This window comes from Phasianus colchicus, chromosome 1 (genome assembly GCF_987193195.1).
Source record: "Phasianus colchicus chromosome 1, bPhaCol1.hap1.1, whole genome shotgun sequence".
NCBI lineage: Eukaryota > Metazoa > Chordata > Aves > Galliformes > Phasianidae > Phasianus > Phasianus colchicus.
This window is the reverse complement of record NC_143436.1, coordinates 40531303-40555616: the sequence shown is the minus strand read 5'-3', so window position 1 is coordinate 40555616 and position 24314 is coordinate 40531303. Positions and strand designations below refer to the sequence as shown.

The 24314-nt window shown below is 36.3% G+C and overlaps 1 protein-coding gene across 4 annotated transcripts in view; it reads right to left on the bottom strand.

Annotated features, from left to right (window-relative positions):
• The window catches only part of OTOGL (otogelin like), an 88938-nt gene that overhangs the window by 24582 nt on the left and 40042 nt on the right, over window positions 1-24314 (bottom strand). For all 4 annotated transcript variants that reach the window (XM_090139194.1, XM_090139202.1, XM_090139213.1 and 1 more), the window contains 12 exons: window positions 19351-19485; window positions 18728-18874; window positions 16936-17055; window positions 14533-14649; window positions 11598-11754; window positions 11091-11117; window positions 7180-7347; window positions 5454-5732; window positions 4732-4849; window positions 3974-4053; window positions 2806-3066; window positions 180-1081 (listed from right to left, as the gene is read on the bottom strand). In XM_090139194.1, coding sequence (XP_089995320.1) covers window positions 180-1081; window positions 2806-3066; window positions 3974-4053; window positions 4732-4849; window positions 5454-5732; window positions 7180-7347; window positions 11091-11117; window positions 11598-11754; window positions 14533-14649; window positions 16936-17055; window positions 18728-18874; window positions 19351-19485 — 2511 coding nt within the window. The remainder of the gene's footprint in view (window positions 1-179; window positions 1082-2805; window positions 3067-3973; window positions 4054-4731; window positions 4850-5453; window positions 5733-7179; window positions 7348-11090; window positions 11118-11597; window positions 11755-14532; window positions 14650-16935; window positions 17056-18727; window positions 18875-19350; window positions 19486-24314) is intronic.

The following is a 24314-nucleotide window of genomic DNA, read 5'->3' as shown; positions in this document are numbered from 1 at the left end:
CAGGGATGCTACAGGCCTCCAAGAATAATTCATTTTATTAAATTGAAAAATAAAAAGAAAAATAGGAGATATTTAAAACCTCTAGTATAATATGCCTGACATAAAGACTGAAAAGGAATATGTATAATGTATTATATATACATATATTAACACTGTGGGATAAGTAAAAGTGATCATACCACACATTCAGAAGATGAAGACATCAGTGTATGCACGACTGTGCTGAATAAAGTTTTGTCCGCTACAGTTGTCACTGTGTCTGTGCTTGACAGAGAAGTTTGTGTTTCCATAGGGGAAGGAGAAGGCAAAGCCATTTCACTACTAGAATGAGATAAATCGATTAAAGTCCTATCCTGCAGTTCTGTGTGTTCTGTTAAATTGAAATAAGGTTTAATGGTAGTCTGTGTTAGGATTTGAGACCAATCTGATGTCTTGACATCCAGAACTTCCGAGAGATTTTTTGCTGAGGTTATCCTTACGCCTGAAAAAGGCGAACTCCGACTTGAAGAAACTGTCAAATAAGGTTGGAAGGATTTCTCAGTTGTGGTTGACTTTGCCTTCGTTACATTTCTTTGTACATATGAAGTCTGGCTGCTTTCTAAAATACCTCCGGTTCTTTCAAATGAGGTTACATATTTAAATTCTGAAGTTGCAAATGAGGTACTTTTTGTCTTTGATAATGGGCTTGTGGTACTCATTTTCATGACTGTTGTTTTTGGAATTTCTTTACTGCTCTGTGAAACTTGAGATGGAGCAAATGTAAGTAAAGATTTGTATGACTCATACGTAGGTGTTTCTATGGTAGTAGGAACTGAAGCTGAAGCCATATGAAACTCTGAATCAGCAAAATCATCTGTGGTCTTTGCAGTAATCCTAGCATCTACAGTAGTGTCAGAAGCAACTAATACACTGGCTGAAGAACTAGGTGGTATTTCTGCAAAAATATAAGGTGTTTTTAAGGATGTAGCATTCACTGTCGTATTCACTATCACTGGTGTAGTGGATTGAGTGATGATTCCAGCTGATATGACTGATACGGTTCCATCTTCTGCTGAAGAACTTACTGAAGAACTCTGTTTTCCTAGAGAAATAGTAGAGATATGAGCAGTCTTAGGAGGAGGTGAAGACATACTCTATTGGACTGGCTTTCTAAAGAGGCCTCTAGAGTTTTAGGCATTAGTAGAGAGGGTGGTACAAGGATGTGTTTAGTGATGCTGAAAGGCTAGTAGAAGAGCCTATGTTTAAAATGAATGTCAAAAAATCTGCGGAAATTCAGTCTACAACTGTACTTATTGATCTTGCTTATGTATATAGAGATGAAACTGTGTTGGGTAGCAATTATATTTTGTGATAACAAAGGTGTTCAACTGAATATGGGAATCAGTGAGTAAACTGTAGTACATGAAGTCACAGAATATAGTAGTGATGATAGCAAGATTTTTCAAAAAGATAATAGAATTGTAAAAGAAGGATCTTTAGGAATGAAAGTGCTTGCTGTCAGTGTGACAGGGTAATTTTCAGTTCTGCACGTGGACTGCTTAAGTCCCCTGTAATTTTATAATAATATAATAATAATATAATATAATAATATGATAACATAGTATTCAGAGGTAGTACAGTGTCCTAGGAAGGAAGATTAGAGCTAGGAGACTTCCTTGGCTTTTTAGAAGTGAATGACAGTGAAAAGGAATCAGTTTGCATTATATATATCTCTATCTTCTCTTGAGCTTGAGCTTGCTATAAACATATCATCGAATACTGTAGGACTTACTATCAAAGATACTGAAGAAGTAGAAGGTTCTTTCTAAATACTCTATTTATCACATAGGGTAATATATATAGTAATATAATATACTGTATTTTGAGAGAAAAGTGACATCTCCCATAGTTTTGGGAGGTTTCAGGGAAGTTATCAGGGATTGCACTGGTATAGATGTGTTACAGAGGACTAGGACAAGTGGTTATAGGATTTCAGACGCTACTTGAGTTAAAGATGCAGTCATTATGGACAGAGCAGCAGAAATACTGCCTTTTATTAATGGAGAGGTCTGCTTGAGAACAGTCACTGAAATTTCTACTGAAGATAAAAATGGCTTTGGAGAAAAACTAGAGAACTTTTATTTAGTGGTACCAGAGAAGTTTTGGAAAGGGGTTTAGCTGTTTCAGAATATGAAGCTGTGGTTAACTGAAGAAAACTTGTCTCAAAGCTAGCAAATCTAGTTGTTTTAGAACTTTGATGAGCAACTGAAGTCAATGCAGAAATGGGTGTTGGATGACCTATAGGTTGACCAACACTAGACATAGTTCTAACAGACAAAGTAGATACAGGAGAGGTGGGTGTACTAAGTATCAGCTGTGAACCTAGAAGAAGTCTTACAAAGGTATCTCTGCCAGCTATCCAAGCAGGCAAAGACAATTCAGAAAATACTGCTTCTTCCTTAGAATAACTTTCTGAAGGACTCTTACTCCTCACAGTTCCTGCTGGCAGCTCAGAAGTTTGGAGGTTAAAGTGTTGAGGTAGAGGGAAGAGTTCCTTGCTGAGTGGTTGATACTCCGAGTGGAAATGGAAATACAACAAGGAAATTGGGTGTTAATAATATAGAATATGTTGGAAGAGGAATTCTACTGAGTAAGGTTGTTGAAGCTGCTATTGGAATGGGTAAAGTTGTAGATGCATTAGAATTGACAGTATACGGTGTGATGGCTGGGGTTTGAAAAGCAGTGGAAAATCTGTTGGAGATACGAGCTTGGAAAAGACAGAAGGACTTGCAGTGCTGAGAGGTACATCAGAAGTTTCCACTATACTTGGAAATGAATATGATGAATAGGTGGCATCTTCCAGTGAATACAAGTCTGAAACAGGCTGTGCTGACATGTTCATTGCTGCTAAAGTTGTGTTTGTCTTCATGGTAATTCTGACTGTCACATCAGTACCAGATGACTCAGTCCCTGAAGTTACATGTATAGGAAGTGTCTTAGGAAATCCCTCCGTGGTAGCAACCGGATGAGAGATTAACAATGAAGGTTTTGTTCCAGTTGCTGATTCCACAGGTTTCACAGGTATGCCTAAAAATAAAAGGCACATTTCACTGTTTTTTATGGTAAAGAAAAATAGCAACATCCATCTTCACATAAGTACCATTTAAAGATTAGCAAATTAGAAAATCATTTTGCTGAATAGATGAACTAGCAATGGTTTCAAGGTTGCCTGATGGCTTTGAGGAACTCAACTCTCAAGAAGTTTTCTAATTTTGTTTGCAAATGGAATAGCATATTTTTATTATGACCTACAACCCTGAATTTGCAGAATAGTTTTGAAGCAGCAAGAGAATTCTATGGAAAATTCACTAAATCTAAAATGGCAAAATATTTGGAATTAAAAAATTAGAGTTTTTATCTTCTTTTATTTCTTTGGAAGGCTGTATAACTTCATACTAGCAAAAATAAAAATGCAATTAATTTGAACTTATAAGTTAAAAAGACAGTATTAAAATATAATTATTATGTAAAAAGAATACAATATCCGCAAAATAACCAAATGATGTGCTAACTTCACACACCACAAATTATGAAATAGATGTCCTGAGTTTATTAATGGTGGCTCACCAACTGAAAAGTCTGAACTTTTCACAATAACAATATTTTTTCCATTTGAAATCTTCCATACGCATATGACAAACTAGATGTTATACAGTCAAATCACAGTTGAGGTGAGTATAACATCATCACATATATTGAATTTTATAAAGTATTAGAGAAATGAAATAATTCAACTTTAGCTATGTCTAATTTGGATGTAGAAGATGCATTTTGAATGAACATGTCCCAGATGGCTCTTCTAAAGAAGGATATTCTGCTAAAGCATTTAATTTAAAAGGTAATTGAAAATAAAAGCAAAATATATCTGATTAAAACCTCAAAGCATCTGTAGAATGATTTATAAGATTAGATCAGTAACATAACATATACTTACAGTCTTCTGGATAAACACATTTAAGCGTGACCTCATCAAGGATCATGTTTTTGGGACAATATGGCAAGCATCCTTCAACCCTTTAAAATATTGTGTAGTTAATTCTAAAGTCACAGCAGAAATACAAATCAATTTCAAGTTACTTCAGTTTGGTAAAATAAGATATTTGAATGACATATTTTATTTTTGTTTGTTTATAATAGTTCTGGTTTCATAGAAGCCAGGAATCCATGAAAACAGGAATCCCTATTACTAGGACTAAGAAACAAGCTAACATCAGTAGTGTGAAATCCTTCAAGTCGTGCCAAGGAACATCTCTTAGTATAAAATTCCATCCTCTCACAGGAGAGGGCGTCACTCACCCTTAAAATTGTTCCATGTTTTTGTCTCAGGCATACGAACTCCAGAAAGATTAATTCAGTTACAGCATCATGAGATACTGGTTTTGGACGTGAATATATCATAGCCATTGAAGGGAATAGCCTTCATTTCATTTAATACGTTTCTACCTAGCACTGCCAGAAATTAATCCCCTAAGCTAAATTCAACCCTTTTTATTCTTGCTCCTATTTATGTCAAAAGATCACATGCAAAAGGAATACATAACATGGAGAGTAAGAGGTTTTCACAATACTTGTAAGAGCTGCTGTTGAAATCTGGATGAGGAAAATAAATGGATATTGCTGCTGCAGTAATTTTTAGAAAACATACAAGGCATAGAATAATGTAGTAGTAACACTGAGCTTAATTTGACTCACGGAGGAAGGAATTTACATGCTGTTCCTTCAGGATCACTACATGTTTTAAAGCAAGGATTAGCACAAGATTCATATCTCCATTCACACATCTTCCTGTAAGGCACAGATGCACTGAGTTCTGAGGAGGAAGGAAAAGGTATTATTTATTGGCTGTGTAAGTCAATAAACTATAAATGCATGGTCTTTTTTATAAAGTATTTTGGTAATTTTGGAAAAATGTAAAAATAGAAAACTAAAAATAGGAATTCTCAGGAACTTTAATAGGTGAGATTTCATTCATTTATGTCATTTGAATACGTACTTCAAATTCAAACAAGGTAAAAGACATCAGAACATAAAAGATAGAAAAAAACTACTCACTTTTCACAGCCTATTTTGTTTAAACAAATCAGTGAAACATACTGAATATACTGTTTGTTTCAGAAGCAATATTTACCTCATTTGTTAAATAAAAAAGGTATAATACAGTTCAATAACAAGACATTAACATGCATTTTTTGTGACATGCTACATGCATTGTGAAAAAGAGTGAGAATATAGTCCAAAGATAACTTAATCTTTGCATATGCAAGAATTAGAAAATTATAATATTTGGAGGTGGGATTCAAGACCAAGTTAGAAGAGAAAATTAAAATACTAGTTGCTGCTGTTGACGCAAGAGAAGTGCTCCAAAGGCAAATAGAAGAATCCATACTTATTCATGGGGATTATGCAAAATTTACCTTCAATACTAAAGCTACTCATACGTTTGAATTCTTCTGAATCATTGTATTTTGCCACTTTAACACCAGATGATGTGAGAATGATGAAAAAGCCTTTTTTACTGTGTAGCTCAAAGGAACTGAGCCCTCGACTCCAGAGGCCTTGGTGGTGGAAGAAGGTGGCTCGTCTTTGGAAGGAGGCACTTGCCTGCCATTGCTCCAACCCAACAGTTCCATCAGCATGTACATACAGAAAGTAGTTTGGTCTTTCAGCAGATTCAAGGGAAACAAGGGAGAGAGCTTCCACAAAAGAAAAAGTAAACCATTACTTATAAGCTTTTCAGAGAAAACAGTCTGAAAGTGAGATTCAATCTATATACTGATTAAGTGGTTCCTTAAAATAGCTGTTTATCAGGAAGAAAAAAAAACAAACCACATGCAACTGAAAAAGAACAGTTTCCTATAATATAAAAATATTAGAAATGCGGAGTCTAAAGGAAACGTCAAATGATCACATAATGCAGAGTTCACCAGAGGGCTAATCAGAAAAAAACTACATTCATCTTACTGCTAGACTTCAGAACAATTAGTAAGTACTTTCAGTTTTTGGATTTATGCATATTAGGGCAGTTTTTCCTCAGATTTTGACAAATGTCTGACATTTCAACTGTAACAAAATTTCTTTAGTAATTAACATCACACAAATTTTGTAAAAATTTGCTTGAATTCACCTTGATGTCTGGCATTTTTTTACACGCAGTCATATCCAGCAATACATTAAGAATATCTGCAGCTAAATAAAAGACTGAACACTCTGTTCTCATGTTGAAAATGAAGAAAATTATCTGAGTGTTTAAGAACTTGAAAAAAAGGCTGACTTCACATTTGGTTGTTGCCTTCAATAAATTTAGAAGTACTTTTATTCTGTATGAACACTATCCTGACCCTCACAGATAGGAAAGCTTGTGTACTATACAGATATAATGAATATTTTACTTATACTTCACATTGCTTAGCTAATTGGACAAGTCTGAAATGATATTTCTATATAATATACTTTCTCTTTTAAATATCATAAAAGATCTAATTTGTATGTGGCAAATTGTCCAAAGCATGTGACTACAGTTTCAAGTTCTACTGTGAAAACACCCCTTCTCTGTGTTGATTTTTGAAGATTTGGAATTTTGTCAACAAATTAGATTTCGTGACTGTAGAAAGCAATGAGAAAGTTTGAATTGACTTCAATGGCACAAACTCAGTGTGTGTGAAAATACATAAAACAAAAAATGTATATGTAGAAGAAAAAAGATTTAAACATCTGGTTGTACTAACGTTCAGATTTTATGGTGCACTGAAAGTCACCAAAAACAAGGACAGAAAAAAAATTATTTTATTGGAGACCAAAATATTCCTTGTTTCAAAATTGGTAGATACACATGCAAAATTTTCCAGCTTCCAGTTATGAAATCTAATTGCATTTTTCTAAAGAAAGATTTCTATTCTCTTGCATTTTAAACATTTTAAAAACAGTTTTTTGAAAAGTCAGCTTTACAGCTGACAGCTGGATCTTCCAATTTTTTTCTCTCTAAAGATCAGTATTCCTCCTCAAAAATAGAACATTTCATCCTTACTTATTCCAATAACTAAAAATATCTATACAATTTTAGTTTTAGAAGATGCAGCAAGAATCATTCAGATGGTTTGAAAAATATGGGCAGACATTCATAAAAACATTGAGAACACTTACATAAATCTTTATCTTTGAAAAGACCTGGAGTTATCATGAAACTGAAAAATACATTTCCGTATGCTGCATTTCTAGGGAGGGGAAATATTCGTCTACTGGAAATATTAGCTCCTATAATTGTATCATTTTCTCCGGAACTTGCCAAAATATATGGTCCTTCACCAAGACCTAAGAGAAGAAGAATTAAATAGAAAAGTAAACAATTCTACTTGCACAGCATAAAAAACCTGAGCCTTAGCTGACAAAATATTGCTTTACATATTCACCTTACCTGGAATCAAATAAATTTTGAACTGCAACTCAGTGCCTCAAGGTGTTATGCTGAAGTTGGCCAGTATTTATGTATTTAAGGCACTCCCTTCCTCTTTTCTTGATTTCCAGAACACAACAGATACAAAGTCCACATTAAAAAAATATGGGTAGTTATCCTCTCATAATAACTTGTACAAGAAAGCAATCTAGACTGCTTTTGTATAGTATTTAGTTTTTCACATGTCCTTATTTCTATACTTTGGAAGATCAGCACTGCAGTTTAATATTATTACCCAAGACACCGAAGATATTCTAAGCTCTACAAAGCTATTAAAAAAAAAGGAAAAAAAAAAATTAAAGAAATGTTTTAAATAACAAGACTGTAATTGAACTTTTGGCAGCAATCTTGCTCAAGGAGTTGCCTACTTCATCCCCTCCCACGAAACACTTGCTTCTGTTCCTCAGCTGCCCCATTTATTATGACACCCTAAGTGCTTCGGCAGTAAACTGATCCTACTGAAAAATAACCAGCTAAATTTTCCAGTCTGGTTCAGCACACAGTCATCCAAAAGTTTATGCCGATACAGCAGTGACAAAACTTCAGCCAGTACTGCTGCCACAATGCTGGTGGCCCTATCATGCCCTAGACATCCTATAAAAAATCCTAAATGTATTTTTGTTGGGCTGGAAAGGCCCACAGGGTTACATCCAGATATAACAGCATCAGTCCTTGTCACTATACTCTAGTAAAAGAACCAAGAGCAGCATACCTCTAAAATCTTGCCTTGAGTAATAAACAAGATTTGTAATTTTTGTGAAAGCTTTTAATTCTTTAATCCTAGTGGGAATAAAAAAAAATGAATCGCCTTCATATTGTAGCACAGCTCTCTCCAGTATGACTTTCAAGAGGGAAGGATGTCTCATAATAATGAGATTTGGCTCCACTAGAACTTAAACACCACTTTCTGAAGAACACTGCAAGAAAATAAATACTGCTTTTATACTGAAATTATGCCGGAGCTCACATGCTTAGGAAGTTCACAAGCTTGTCACAGTGACTCCTTCTATAGAAGTGACAAGTCAATTACAGTCTCTTCATCCTTAATCATTGGATGTTTACCCCCACATATTAATAGATTTTTTCCCTGTAGCTTCAGCAAAAGCAGCAACGAGCCATAACAGGGAAAGTTTCCATGAAGATTCAACAGTTTGACACCATACAAGACAAAAAAACAAAAAATCAGAGGAGCCATCCTACACCCCAGAAGTGTTTTGCTGAGATTCAATGGTCAGCTCACATCACCCTTGACTTTCTTACTAGTTTTAAAACAAGATTCCATATTGTAAGGAATATTACGGAAAGTCTGGTGTACCTAGCAGTATTTACATGCTTCTACTTTATCATGCTGCAGACAATGCTTTTCTGTAGTAGCAGCACATGGGGTCAGACTCCTTGAATCAGAAAAGCATTGTCTACAGCACGATGCCCATTACTGGGCATGAGTCACTTAAAAAGTTCTATCAAAAAGTCAAATTCATGTCATTACAGTTATCCAAATTTCCCTTTTCTTTTAGTATCAGGCTGCCCACAAAGTACTTTCACAGTATCCAAATTGAGGAAGTGATGCCACAGAAATGAAGTTGTAATTGAATACCACTCTCATTCTAAGGAACAGTGCAGTACTTCATAATATCTGTGAAGAAAATCCCATATCCTACCAATTTCAAAATGCAGGTAACATCCTTCAAGAGCATCCCCATTACTTCCAAAATTTGCAGCATGACACAGTAATCCCTACACACTGAAAATTATGAGGTTATGAACTGAGGCATCAGGAGATACTAAGATTATTGAACACAGTGGGGCTGCTGCCCTTCACCCATTAGAAGTTTAAGCAATCAATTAAAACCATGAATCTCAAGTCAAAGAAACATCCCAGTGGTTAAATCTTCACTGAAATAGAGCAATCTCTTTTATATGTCAATGTAAGAAGGAAAGCCAAATGAAAGCAAGTCAATTCAGAATGAAAACCTATAACATAATTACGTAATATGACAAATGTTTTCTTTCTAAAAATAATATCAGATTACTTATTATTATAAAGATTAATCTTAACTCAGTATCATCAGAGATTCAGTATCTGTACACAATTCCTTCAATTCGTTCTTGAGAAGAAACTTAAGTTTTGTAACAAAGGCAACTAGTTCAGTGAGGTGAAAATGCAGATTTTAATAACCATGTATAACATTGTAAGATGTACAGTGAGTTAACATTAGAATCCTTTATTGTGAGATTGCCTGTTTTTATTTAAATGGGACAACGCCCAAGAAATACATGGGACATTGCACAGAAAATAAACAGTTTTAGATATGCACAGCAGAATAGAATGGAAATTGTTTTATTGTTGGAAATCATATAACACATGTGACAAGATGTTTTGAATAACCTTGACCTCTTGTTTTTATTTTTAAAAGAGTCTTAAAAAAAGGAAAACAGAACATATGAATGTTCTGATTACTAACTAATTGATTATTAACATATAATTACAAAACCAAAATAATTAACAGTAATAATGGGTTTCCCAAATCATCAAACAAGTTGTTCATGTTTTGACATCTCATATGCAATATTTAGTTTTCATATGTTTTATCTTGTCCTAACAGATACTGCAGTACTGCATCAGCAAACACAGGCAATGGAAAAAAGTATTTTTGCGCAGACTCATCCCGTGAAACTCAAGAATGCAAGAGATGTGTTCATACACACTTACCTTCAGTGACATTTTATGGCTTCTGACTAAGCAGAAGAGAAGACTTTTATTACAGATGAGAGGTTGTGTTGCAAAAATAGTCAATACAGTCACATAATGGTATTAAAAAAGAAATGAACATGTGGCGAATGACATATTTGTCACCTCTCCTTTCTAATTTGACCTGAAGGTCCAGTGAGATCAAATGATGGTGACTATCCAATTCTACCACAGAGAATGGGAACACAGAATTGAGATTATATCCAACACTGCTGCAGCTAACAGAGGCTCCTCTCAGCACAAGCTACAAGGAGGGTTACTTTCTGTGTGCATCATATCATGTTTCCTCTGAGATGCCAGATGCATGGTTTTACTTACAAGAAAGATGTTTGTTTCCATGCTCCCCCTGTCTCTGGACATAGAGCAAAAAGATCCATGGAAACTTGCTTTGCTTAACATGCTGAGAACACTGAACTCACATATCCAAATCAGGAATACAAAAAATTCCTTCTAACCAGCTAAAGAGAGATACTACCGCAGCATGCTTTTTCACATTTAGCCAGAATGAAGCAATATAAGAAAATTATCTCTTGGGTTTTTGTTTTTAGAAGAGAAACAAAATATATTGGGGAAAGATAAATATTTCAGAATAGCATAGCACAGAAGAAAGGTGATAGAAAGTATGCCAAAGATACCTTCCATAATCTAGAATGGCCACTGTGGGAAATTATTTTCTAAGTGAATGGTGTGCAACTAAATGCTTTATAAATACAGATTTGTTGTTGGAATCAGGGAGCACAGATTCGTTTCTAGCACACAACTAGGTAGCATGCTAGCAAACAGAGTTAAGGGTATTCAGCAATAATAAATACTCAGAGGAATGAAAGAATAATGTTAAGCACTACATACCTTGATTATAATATTCACAGTCATAAGCTAAAAGAAAAAGGAAACAAGGATGTTGTTACTATAAAGTAAAAACAGATCACTCTTATCTGCATCCTAAAACTGTAAAATTTACTTTCATGTTCTGTAACATATTCCAGCCAGTGACTTTATTTCCTCTGGCTTTTATTCAGGGACAAACAGTTTATTTAGATGTATGTGTCCAAACATCAGACCTAATTGATAGACAGCACTAATTATTCTGTATCCAAGAACTCTTCTCACTCTCAGTGAAAAGTAGAGTAGACTGAAACTTTTTGCACACAGAATTCTGGACACCCTCCACAGAGAGAAAGAAAACAGTAAACGTGAGGTATTCAGCAGCTAACACATACATTGCTTGAGAAAAAGGCAAAGAAGGACATTTACTAATCACCTGTTTGTGTCGTGTTTGTATTTTTGTGAAGAGAAAGGCCATATATATCCCCTTCTCTGGGTAGTCTGTGGTGTGAGGCCATCCCAGGTACTTACCACAGAGCGAAGGAGATCGCCAATGAATCACTGCTCCATGCTGGCAGCACTTGTGGGCATAAGCTGCAATACTGGTACACAAACACTCACAGTCCCCACCAAGATTGCAGTTGCATGTATCTGTATGACAGTTCTTGACAAAAGAAGTCACGTCAATCTGGAAAAGAGAAGGTGGGTACAGGCAGGTCACCTGATTACATGAGCTGTACAAATTCCTGTTGCACCATTTTCAGCAGGAAGGCACAAGGAAAGGTTGACTGAAAGAATTTAATACAAAGACATGGCATTTTCTAAGATTCTGGTATAATCCTTTACAAACAGTATACTGCAAATAATCAGTTTGTACCTATGTTACAGATAAAAGGAAAATGTTAATCAATGATTTTTAACAAATATGACTGTTCATACTCTCTCCACACTCTTGTTCATTGATTCTGAAGAGCACAATGAAGGTGACAGTTCTGTTTTCATAAGGCAAATGCTGCCACCTATAGTCATCCTGTTAGCTCTGCATGAAGAACAATAAAATCAGAGCTGCAACTCTGATTATTGAGTACTTAAAGTGGTAATTTGAGTGGGGCCTTTGTCAGGGGAAGCAAGCTTGAGCACAGAGCTTACATTTTACAACATACTCAGCCTTCAAATCTTCACTAGCTGAGGCACTCACTTCCCCACTCTAAAATCCCCCAAATTAAAACTGTGATACTGATACTGTACTCCTCAGGTTTAAGAAGTTTTTTCTTTTTTGTAATGTTGAGCAAGATCTCCTAAAAAAAACTGTTCTCATTCAACACATTGAATCTTTAAAACAATGTTTCTCTTCAGTTTGGATTCATTTATAGACTCCAATCTGTCTCAGCTTTAGAGCATTCCAATGACACTCATCAGATTACACAAACACCATCACAGCAACAAGGCAGCACTGAAACAGCTTCTCAGCTGGCAGTTGCTGGATGCTGACAGAGATAAGATGACTGTTCTTCTGCCTTTAGTGCTTGGAGAGAGATGCCATTTTACTTTCATTCTTTTTTCTAATTTTGGAAACAGAGATACCACTGGAGTGGGCACATGAGCCATTTAAAATGGCTATAGCATCCTAGCAGAAATTACCAAACAGCACAGTAGCTTCAGATTTCATCATCTCTTTCATCTGCAGCACCTTATTGTGACAAGCAGGAAGGCTCAGACTGAAGTTCCTTTTGAGTTCAAGAGTTATGGAGAAGATTTTTCTTTCCACTCTTCTGCTGCTGAATTCAATGCTCAGCTGAGTACTGCAATCCGTAAGTCCCTTCCAGCCAGGGATGCAAAATTTTGTATTCCTTAAAATTGGGTTTTCCAGCCTGGGCTGAACTCTGAGGCTGTGTGTCCCAGAAACAGAAACTTGTCTCTATGCACAGGAGCATCCTATACCACCCACACAGCAGGAGAGATTCTGCAAGAGAGCTGCTCTAAGCACTGTGAGACCCATCCCTACATCTTCTATTCCTCCTAGCCTCTCAGAGTCCAGATGTGCTTATTTTATTGATTTATTGTGTTTTGTGGTGTTTTTTTTTTGTTTTTTTTTTTTCCCTTGGCACCTGCCTGTGCACGGGGTAGTCAGGTAGGTATCTTTGATAGGAAGTCATGGCACCTTACTTTAATAAGAGCAGTTTTTCACAGGTTCATGAATAGATTGTATAAATACCTGGAAGATATTTGCTTTACAAGCTGTCTCAGGATGGATATGTGTGTATGAAAATACCTGACAATGAATTAAAAGTCATGTTTTGCACCTGACATGAATTTCTTCTTATTAATGTGCTAAATTCTTAGCATAAAATTTTAATCAGAACATAGGTAAGATAAAGAATGGAATGGAAAACATCTGTCTTTAAGAGTTATTGTAATATAGCTTCTTAAAAACTCTCAAAAGTCCATTTTTATTTATTACTTTCCACTTTGAAAATACACTCATCACTGTGTTCTCAGGCACACGTTCAAAAAATTCTTTACATAGTAACCAAAGTCAACAACAATAAATCTCCGGGGTTAAGCTACTGCAACCTCCTCTTCAGACAAATTCCTGACCATGTTAATATCAAACTCCAGTCCTGAAAGTCAGGAGATTCAGCTGCAACATCTAATAATCTCATTTAATGTTGATAGTCACACACACAAAAAAAAAAAAAAAAAAAAAAAACAAGAGAGTGAAGCAAAACATCACAGTGGTTCTTGCTTGCACAGGTGTTAAGAAGCACCTCTGAATACCTTTGGGAAGCTCAAATCAGAAAGAGATATAGAAAAATGGAGAATATATTGCACTGGTAAAGGGTGGACTACAAAGGAATAAAAGATTCCCACACAACTTATTGTTGTCCTTGTCCTGTCTAGACTGAGCTTATGGACAGTGCTGTAACTCAAGTCACCCTCACTCCTGCACCCTCAATCAGGTAAGGAGTAGAGACACCATACTGCAGAGTTTTGATACAAAGCAAATAAGATCTTGACTTTTTTAAAATACTGATAGCTGTGAAGTTGAAATCTCACTTTCCTATATTTCTTTCTATATTTTGCAGGACAGTCAACTAAATAAAACCATTCTAGATAAGATGGAAACACATCACATGAATGCTTACTTTAAAAATCCACAATATACACAAAAACCTTAAAATTCAAGTTACCTATATAAATCAAAGATATAAATAATACCAAAAGAGAACAGAACTCTGATTATCCTGTCTACTAACTCATAACTCCCAGTTACCACTATAATGTTTAGGCTCCACTTCTGAAAGGAACAAGGAGCTCTACACAAACAGAGCCCACACACATAGTTGCAGGGCTCTTCTTACTGTTCTCCAAGGAACTCAGAGAGGAATGGCAAGAAGAAATTAATTGTTAGAATTTTAATATATTTCCTACATGAGAGCAAAACTGGCTTATTTAATAAACTTACCACATTGCGACAAGGTGCGAAAACATCACTGTACAAAATAGAGCATTCCTTTTTGGCATAAGGAAACTTGTTTTGATGTACCTCGCATGGTCTTAGTGTTTCATTTGGGCTCTTGCACTCAAAAGCAAACAAAAACACCACAGTCATTTCATAAAAAGATGTCTTTGCCATGGACTCAGCTACACGACGTACATAATACAATTCAATACTTATGTACTCCAAAAAGTAAAATAATGTTTACATGCTATCTTCTTTATCTTCTGCTTTCCCTGATCTGTTCTTATAATTGAAAACATTTGCACAAAACAGAATCTTTGTGTTTTGTTCTGAAGTACTAAAATGTTCCTTCTGTCTGCTCAGCACATTAAGACAAAATGTTTTCTTTGTGACACATTATAATCATTACCAGAGCAACCAACTGTAACATCACAAACAAATACATGGTCCAAATCCATCCCTGGTGGTTTTGTACTGACTTTAAATGGAGGCACACTACAGATGACTGTAGCCCTTTAAGTTCAAATAAAGCAGTGGTAGGAAGAGAGCAACCCATAAAAAATGAGTCAAAGTTCATCATGATAACTCAAAAGTCGCTGAGATATAATTCCCTCTCTTTAAGTCTCTCTTCAAGAAGAAAAACAAGTGAACAGAAAAATATAACCAAATGGCACTTAGCTCTAAGAACACGAGTTCAACTGAAAGCATACTCCCTTGCTACAACAGAGGAGCTCAGGAGGCAGCAGTGACAGACCCACTCACAGTACTGGGGTACTCTAATGATGCTGTGTGGAGATGTGCTCCTGATAGCAAGAAACCCTGCAATCAACCCATTTCTCACTGTGCCAACGCTAGCACATTTCTCAGCAGCAGAATTGGGTTCTCCAGCTACCAATTATGTTTTTCCAGTGTTTATAAAGCAGAAAAGATGACCAGGATACATCGCTGCAAGGGCCAGAGGTCCTTTCTGAAAAGTGCCCTAACATCTTTGCATGGCTTAAGACCATAGAAGCCAGTGACCTGAAAAATTAAAATAATATATTGTGGGATTGAAAGCAAAATGAGAACTTCAAGATTTTTACGGAACAAAATCAAAAGCATTTCTGTTACACTTGGTCACTTGGTTCTACAAGTATGCTTTTTAAGGGGAAGAGTATGAACAGAGCTCGTCTCTGGGACCCTTCCTCAAGCCCTATCAACAATGGCTCTGGTCACAGAGACAACAGTTGGAGTGCTTCGTCAAGTGATAGAAGAGCACAACTCCTTCTGTCTCTTTGAAGCCAAACCCAGTCCTCCTACAGTCCTACAGAGCATTCAAGAGAGTATTGCTTTTAATCTCTTTTGTTGATACTATTACACTTCATATAAAGTATTAATGCACTTTATGTACCACCTTCTAGATGAGTGGCAGAACCACCAACATATTTCCCTTGCTTGCTCACAAGACTTAAACATTTTATGAAGTGTAGAACAGATCCAAAAGGGGGGATTGAGGGAGATAAACCTCAAAGGCTTTCTTCCAAAGCAGAATTGATATCGTATTCTTTCAAGAGGTGAGAGATATTGGTTCAATTTCCTGCTCTGAGTAAGGCGGAGAACAGATTAAAAGCTGGGTCTTGCAGACATCCTGAGGGAATGTTTTGCAAATACTGATTTATCAGCAAGCTCACAAGGCTGTGAGCTCTTTCTCCTTAGCACATATGAATAAAATCATTCTTGTGTATTACAAAACCCAGTTGCAGTACTCCACACTACAGCCTCCTTCCTTCTCTGAAATCTACTTTCCACTATGGATTGTCCTGATGCTTTTTCAAGTTAAGTTTTATAACTTCCTCAGCTTATTTCCTCTAGACTGATGAAATTTAACTGTGTGCTGCACAGAAAATCCCTCATGCACTTGTATGTAAGCAGGCAGCATCAGGGGGCTGATGACCACCTTTTTCTCTTCAGTGTTCAGATCCTGTTTACTTTCAATATCCCTACGCTTCCAACATCAGAAAAATGGTAACTGTTTTTGAAGCTGGACTGATTCTAAATTTTGAAAGCAAACTGAATTTGGGGTGGTTGTGCATGGAGCCAACAGTTAGACTGGGTGATCCTTGTGGGTTCCTTCTAACTGAGGATGTTCTATGATTCTATGAAATCTGTAGAAAATTGAAATCCAGACAGCTATAATAACTATTTTATTTGGGGATCAGTGTATTTTTACCTGAAAATCTTGGATGGTTTCATTTAAATTCAGTATATGTTTGTTATAGTATAAGACTCTACAGACATAAAAGTTCAAATACGTATCATGACTCTGAATTTAGAAAATCCCTACGTTTCATATACTCATATTGTATTCATTTAGAAATTAAAATCATCGACTTTTTATTCTAAATTTTTACTGGACATGGGACTTACCTGTCCTAACACCCAGCTGTCTCCAAAAACCTGTGCATTCTTCACCTCCATGTTGTTTGAAGTAGTCAGGTCGTTTGAAGTGTATTTGTCAAAATTTCCACACAAACCTGCCAATTTGCCCTAAATGAGAAAAAGGATGTATTTTTTACATATCCTAATAGTCAACAATAATTCTTAAGCTGAAAAAGGTGAATGCAACTCTGACTTACACTTGGAAAATATCTGACATTCTGCTATGCTTACAGTAACCAATTACAAATAACTTTTAATTGTTATTTGTTTGCCTTTTTTCTTCTACGTACAAGTTTTTATACACAGTTTTATGTTCTTAATACAAGAACATAGTCTTTTTTTTTTTTTTTTTTTTTCTGAAAGCTTAGTACTGCATCCAATCTGGAATTCAAAAGTTCAGGCGAATTACCTCGCAATTGTGAAGCTTGGCTAGTTGTTGTGATTAAAACTTGCTGCCTGTTTTTTAGATCACAATTGCAAGAACATTCATAACAGCAGTTATGAAAGAGACAGTTGTAATATTCTTGTGTTGGAGCAAGTGTGCTGCTGATGAAAAAATATACATGCATACATACACACATAGATACATAGACAAAATGATATACATACAATAAAACACAGAGCTGGTTTTCTAGGGTTCTGTGGCTCAGCCTGATGAACTATTTCTATAAGGACTGCTGCAGACTGTATCTTGCTAACGTAGAGCCTACAGAAAAAACAGCTACTGAAAATAGAAAGAGACTGAGATATCTGTGCCCACATATACAATTTTTAGACCTAAGCCCCCTGATTATTCTGTATAACAGAATAATAGAAATATTTTTTCTTTATCTGTATTGATGGCTGATAAACCAGCAAATACGTGAAGTATTTTCTGCCCACAGAGACAAAAGCCTACAATAATGTTGCTTTAAAATGAGATTAAATGGTTACTGAAACTTTGTCTTAGACTCCAAAATATCTGATATTTTTTTTCTAGCATGAAGCCCTTTCATTTTCTTTTACAAAAAAGAGCTTCCTCGCAATACATGCAATCACTGCAAAGGTGGAGCAGGGATGTAATTACTGAATTTGCTTATAAAGTTACTACATCAGGACCCAGAGAATGAGTCACAGAGGCAGCAAGGCAGATGCTGATGTAGAAAATGAATAAAGAGCAACTGGGAAGAGAAAGAGCCTCATATTCTTCCCTGCATCATGCCCTTAACCCTGTCACAGTATTCTTATGTGGTTTAAATGTCAGTTCTTGTCTAGATCCTTTCCTGTATCTCATTTTTTTTTAATTTTTACTCAAGATACAACACCATCTGTTCATCTCAGCAGCTTCCTCTGCAACTCAGGGTTCAGTTCCACCATTAGCCTAACACAACCTGTGCTATAAACCAGCCCTCTTCTACATTCAGAGCTATGTATTTACTGCAGATTCATTTCCACTATTCTCAGAAATTGGGAAAATATGTGAGGTAACTCAAATCTAATCCTCTTTTCCCACTCCTAAATTAACTTTGAGTCGGGGTTCAATCACTGTACATTTTCAAGGTTACAATGTGTGGAGCAACAGAGTGAACACTCATGTAGAAACCACCCCTTTCTCTTCAGGACTCCAGTCATCAAATCACATCCTCAGTCATATTTTACCTGGAAAATCCTAGCAGCTGTTAAACCACTATATTGCTAGGAAGGCAAGTCAAGAAGAAAAGGTAATGACAGCAATTCATGAAGATGCCACACTAACAACATTGAGAACTACATAAGATCTCAGGTTTTTATTTTAGCTCACCTTCCATTGAGGTCCAACTGTTACATGCATCATGGTCTTCTTATCCCACAGAATTGTAATATCCTGTTCTGGAAAGTGTATCACAGTATAATATCCAGCCATCCAAAGCTGATAATTAGATTTGTTTTCCTGTCCCCTCAAGGTACTCTGACAAAAATGGATATCATTAAGATCTAATAACATAATTCTACCACAGCATACAGCCAATTAGTAATGTAAAGTGTATACAAAAGCATACTTTATCTGCACTGTATAACTGAATCAGTATTATTACTAGAAATGTTGTTTAATACTTTGATATGCTGTGTTTTGGATCATTCAGTTTTGCTTAGATTATGTACTTTGGTTTAACTTTCAAAATCAAATGGTGCAAAACAAATCTCAGCATGGTTTGACTCCTTGAGGTTTTAGATCAGTCTTCTTTGTATGAATAAAAAGAACTTGAAGAAAACAGTGAAAAAACAATATTTTTTTCTGGGAGCTGACGTTTTATCCAGGCCTAGGCACTTATACTGCATCAACTCAGACTGGGAGATATTTTTCAAAAATATGTTCCTTTACAGTCTTAACTTCAGAATAGTTATCTTGAAAGGCGACCCAAAAAAAGAAAGAAAGTAACTAACCTGCTTCTCAGAAAGTTCACTAAAATAAATCTCAGAGTCTCCAACAGCGATGAAAATATTCTTCGAGCAAACAATATCATTATCAAAGCACTTTTTGTTCTGAGCAATTACAGATATATTTGAGTTGTCTGTGCTCTGCAACATGAAGAAGAAATCATCATTTTACTTACAGATTCAACTGTGCTTTGTTCCTGCATATTTATTCCAGCCTCGTCATCAAAAAACAATATTTTTCACGTCTTCCAAATTAAATTCAAGAAAAATCAATAAAGGAACTGCGTTTTAAATTCTAAGCTGTACCCTCAACAAACTCAGATTTGGAGTTAAACAGAAAGAACCACTGCATTTAATAGTGAGATCTTTTTCTGCAGACTTAACAAACTCATAGGATTGATCTAGCCCTAAAATAAGGGTCTGGTTTAGTCTTGTAAAACATGCTTATATGTAGAATCCAAGACTTACTGCACAGTGTAGTTGTCAAAATTGAGACATGTTATTAAAAGAGTTTTATTTTTGGACCAAGGTACTTGAGATCCAGCAGTTCATACTTCTGAAGCCAGGAAACCTTCCATCTGTCAGTAGTAGGTAAAACTATTTTTTTTACATCCATCCATCAAAATTCAGAAATCCGTGAGTCATCGTCATTGGAGCAGGGAAAGGCTTCTGCTGATAATTTGTTTGTGAGTGGGTTTTTTAATAATTGTTTAGTTTTTTTAACATTTAGAAGTATCATCTACTCCATTGTGTTTTGATTTACTGGAGTGCTGGTATCTCACATTCAAATATAAGCCATGCACTCCCAAGCCCGTATCTGTTGGCTGTTCAGACTGCAAATTAATTTTGCATTCTGAGCACATAAAATTGTTTTTGCAGTCTCACTCAACATATCTGTTCATTCACCTGCAGCTTCTGAGGTTCCTTCATATCCTAAGGGAAACACACGTGCACCCTGTAATTGCCCATGCTAAGACTGACATTGGAACAAAGGAGACCAGCAGAGTTGATAACACTTCTACAGATAAAAACAAATTTGAGTTACATTCGTCATTTCTTTTCTTTTTTTCCCTTTTATTTTACTTCTGTATCAACACTTGCAAATCAACAAGATGCAGTAACTATGCACAAGACATGAGAGAGCTATCTTCATAGCATTAATCTGTCAGTAACAGTGCTTCTGAAAACAGTTTAATTTTCAATCACTTTCAGTCTTACAGTCATTACAGACCTGTGACAGATATGAAATAAAAATCCTGGAGGTGGCAAGCTCTGTGTATGAACTCTGAGTCATTCAGTCCCATAGGAGACACTTGGGTAGTTCTAAAAACAGAACGATGTTTAAACTTCTCTTTTTACTCCCACCCTCCCTTAAGCCCTCTCTGAGAACATGACTAGCTAGAACTAATTGCAGATGCTAATGGGAACAGTGGGCAAAGTGCAAACGTTGGCTCTCAACAGCTAGCCAGTGCTGGGACCTCCTCCTGGCTCCGAGCAGTGCTCTTAGAGAGCTCCACTCAGCCACAACAGGAGGGATTGCTGCCCTAGTTTGCTCCCTTAGCACCTCTCCCCAGAGCTTCAGTGTATCCCTGTAAGACGCAGGGAGCACAGCCCTAATTACTTATTCCTTCTGTGCTTATCAGAGTTCGAGAATGAAAAAACATATCAGCAATTGTTTCTCACCAGTGAGAAATACTGCATACAGAAAATATTCATGCTGTAGGAAGCAGCCTTTTCTTTCCTTTTTTTCTTTTCCTTTTTTTTTGGCCCATAAAAACCAAGGTGTTTTAAAGAACACTTTCAATCTGAAAAAAAAAACCCACAAAACCAAAGTGTAGAGGAATTTTTGGTGCGATGCTGAGGTGCTACTATTTTGCAGCCCCTAGTCTAGCATGGTTCACAAGCCAGAGGTACTGCTGGTTGGCATATGGGAGACTCTACAAACTCATGCAATGAGCATAAGGTACAGGAGACTGCTAGCAAGCTTTATGTTACCACAATACCTGGGTTAAGAAACAGGTGAGTTGTGTGTGTTAGCAACACAGCAGTTAAGATGGGCTAGGCAAGGATGAGATGCCAGTGGTAAGGGGCTATAAGACAGCAGCTCTTCCCCATTTAGCAGTGAAGCTCAGTTTAAAAGCAGTGGAAGCTTTAGGGAAGAGTGAAGTTCATCTGTCCTGTTATAAAATTGTTTTAGGATGCACTCAGAATAAAATTGGTCACTACCTTTTTGGGAAATACACTGCGTTTTAATTAAGCTATGCTTGCTGCTGGAGTCAATCCAGTAATTACTCGTCTCCGAGTCAGATAACAGCCCAAAGCATTTTTGGATTTATTGAAGGTGATGTGGTAAATTAAAAAGGAGACAAACTCATTAGTTTGGTAGATAGAATGCAAGCTGATCCATCCTATGCTGGCCAAGTGAAAAGTGAGCAAGGAAGATACTTCCCTGCCATGAGTGAGTTCAGAAAGGGGCTTAGCTTGCAGTCTGTGGGTCTAACTGATGCCTGGAACATCATGGGCTGTTTTCATTGCAAAATTAATTCCTCCTCTGTTATCTTAGCCTCATTAAAAAGAGGGTCCTATGTGTTAATAGGGAAGCAATGACTTCACTGTAAGAAAAGAGATGGAGGGCTTTATTTTAAATAAGGATAGCTAATTCAGGCTAATTATCCTTCAGTAAAAATACACCTTTTTTGGCAATGAAGACAAGTCTTTGGAGCAGCACTGGGTAGCTGTACTAGCTTTGCTAATTGAAACTGCTGCCTGTGCCTTCTGACAGTCCAGGCCAATCCCTTCGGCTGAACAGCATCAACACACTTAAGGCACAAGTTTTTGTGTATTGTTGGGATTTGAGCCAAGGGTAAAAGTTGAGTTATATTTCAAGTTAACTCTGCAGCAGAGAGAAGGCTGGAGACAGGGAATGTTTTGCTGACCAAAGCCAGAACAGGGAGTCCTGAAGACATGTGAAGTACTTCCTTACTTGTAGAACTGCACGTTGGTGTTAAATTACTGGAAATGGAACAGGATGGAAATGTAGAGACGGGAATGCAGTGTGATGGTTAATAGAATTACAAGTAAAACAGACATTTAAGAAAATAAAGCAGTTTCATCAAATAGTGAATATTCTCTCTTTCCCTTTAGATCTTAGACCTAAGCCTAAATATAAAAAACACATTTATGGATTACATATCTCTGTGGCTCAGTGCTTTCAAGATAAGGTTTGCTTTATATACAGACCCTTGCCATTCTCTTCATTCATCTCAACTTAAAAAAAGGGGTTCTTTTCCCAATCGTGCAGTCCCAACAAAATTCAAAGCTGAATTACTCCATTGCTATGATGGTCTTCAAATTAATCAAGTTCCATCTCTCTAAACTGTAAACTGTACGTGAGACCACACAGCTATGCAGACCAGCCTTTGTCACTATTGTTGGAAGAATGTCCAAGTAGATACTAGGAGCATGTCTAATAAATAGCATGGTGGTAGGATGCATTGTTGCTTTTCTTTCTATCTTTCTTTTTTTCTTCTTTTTTTTCTTCTTTTTTTTTCTTTTTTTTTTTCGTTTTTCTTTCTTTTTTTTTTTTTCACAGTCTCTTTCCAGGGCAGAGTTGTTCTTTACCTTTTTAGGTAAAATGCACCCGAAAGGGGATGTACTACAGTTCATCATGTGAAACCTACTTACGCTGACAGAAACTAGAAATAAAATGGTTTTCCCACTGCAAGAGTATCTTCCCACGTAAATTACCATATCCAGCCTGTTCCAACTTAATATCAGTTTCTTTGTGATAACATGGAGTTGCTGAGCAACAAGGAAGACAGAGTCACAGATCTGGGCAGTCAGTCAAGGGCTCATTGTCAGTCCTGCTTCTCAGAACATTCTTTTTCTAGACTTCGCTGCACTTTTTTTCCATATTCCTTCCTGTACAAAAAGGCATAGTACTTCTATCTTTTTTTAAGTAGCACTTGGGAATGCTAGGGCTTATTTTTGATAGAAACTTTCTATTTCAATATCCCATTAGAAGTTTATATCAACCAATAACAAAACTGTGCACCACTCTGACACAGTCCCACAGTACAGCCTGGGAGAAGAGAGTTTATAGGTGGCTGTGTTTATTTTCTTAGAAAGTTTCATTAAAATCTCTCTAATTCCATTACTGATAACCTGATTTTCCCTTTTTTTCTGAGTGTTTTGTTTCCTTCCATATGCTAACTTGCAAACTAGGCATCCACAAAAGCATCTAGGGACATCACAGACCTGGACAGAGACAGATACAGATCAGCCCTGTTTTCCTTTTGTTTTCATGTAGCCACATAAAAAAAAACATATGCAAGAAGATCGAAATATAATGTAAAAAATAGACATTAATTCAAAAAGTAGAATTTTCTTTATCCTTTCTGCATATTTTAAGAGAAACATTATTAGCTCAATTCAGACAAGCTTTTGGAAACTTTAGAATTAGTTTGGTGGTTGTTTACTGCAATCAGAGTTTCTTCTGAAGTAACATAACATTTGAAGCCATTACTTCAGCAAGCTTGAGGCAAGGAGAAGTATATTAACATCATAGGCTAATTTTAGTGAGCACTTAAGTACAAATACTAAAGTGGTTTTGGAGAGCAGGCAAGTGAGTTGGCACCTGACATGATCTTTCTCTGCTAGTTCCTTGTGCCATTTTATAGGGCGGTTCATCTCCAGATAATCGGTGAAAACATTAATTACTCAAAACACAGTCATGATTTACACCAAGAACTTCTGATTGGAAGGCTTCCTTCTTTTTGCTCCTAAGATAGTTTCCCCTGTACCATTTCAAAACGATACAGATACATTATGTACAACTTTATTTAATCCCTCCTTTTGCAGCCTGTTCAAATTTGTGTCATCAGTTTTTCCCACAGCTTTTCAAAATTTGGAGCAATATTGTTCAAAGTCAGCAGATGGCACTGATACATGCTGTCTCAGTTTAGGAGGAA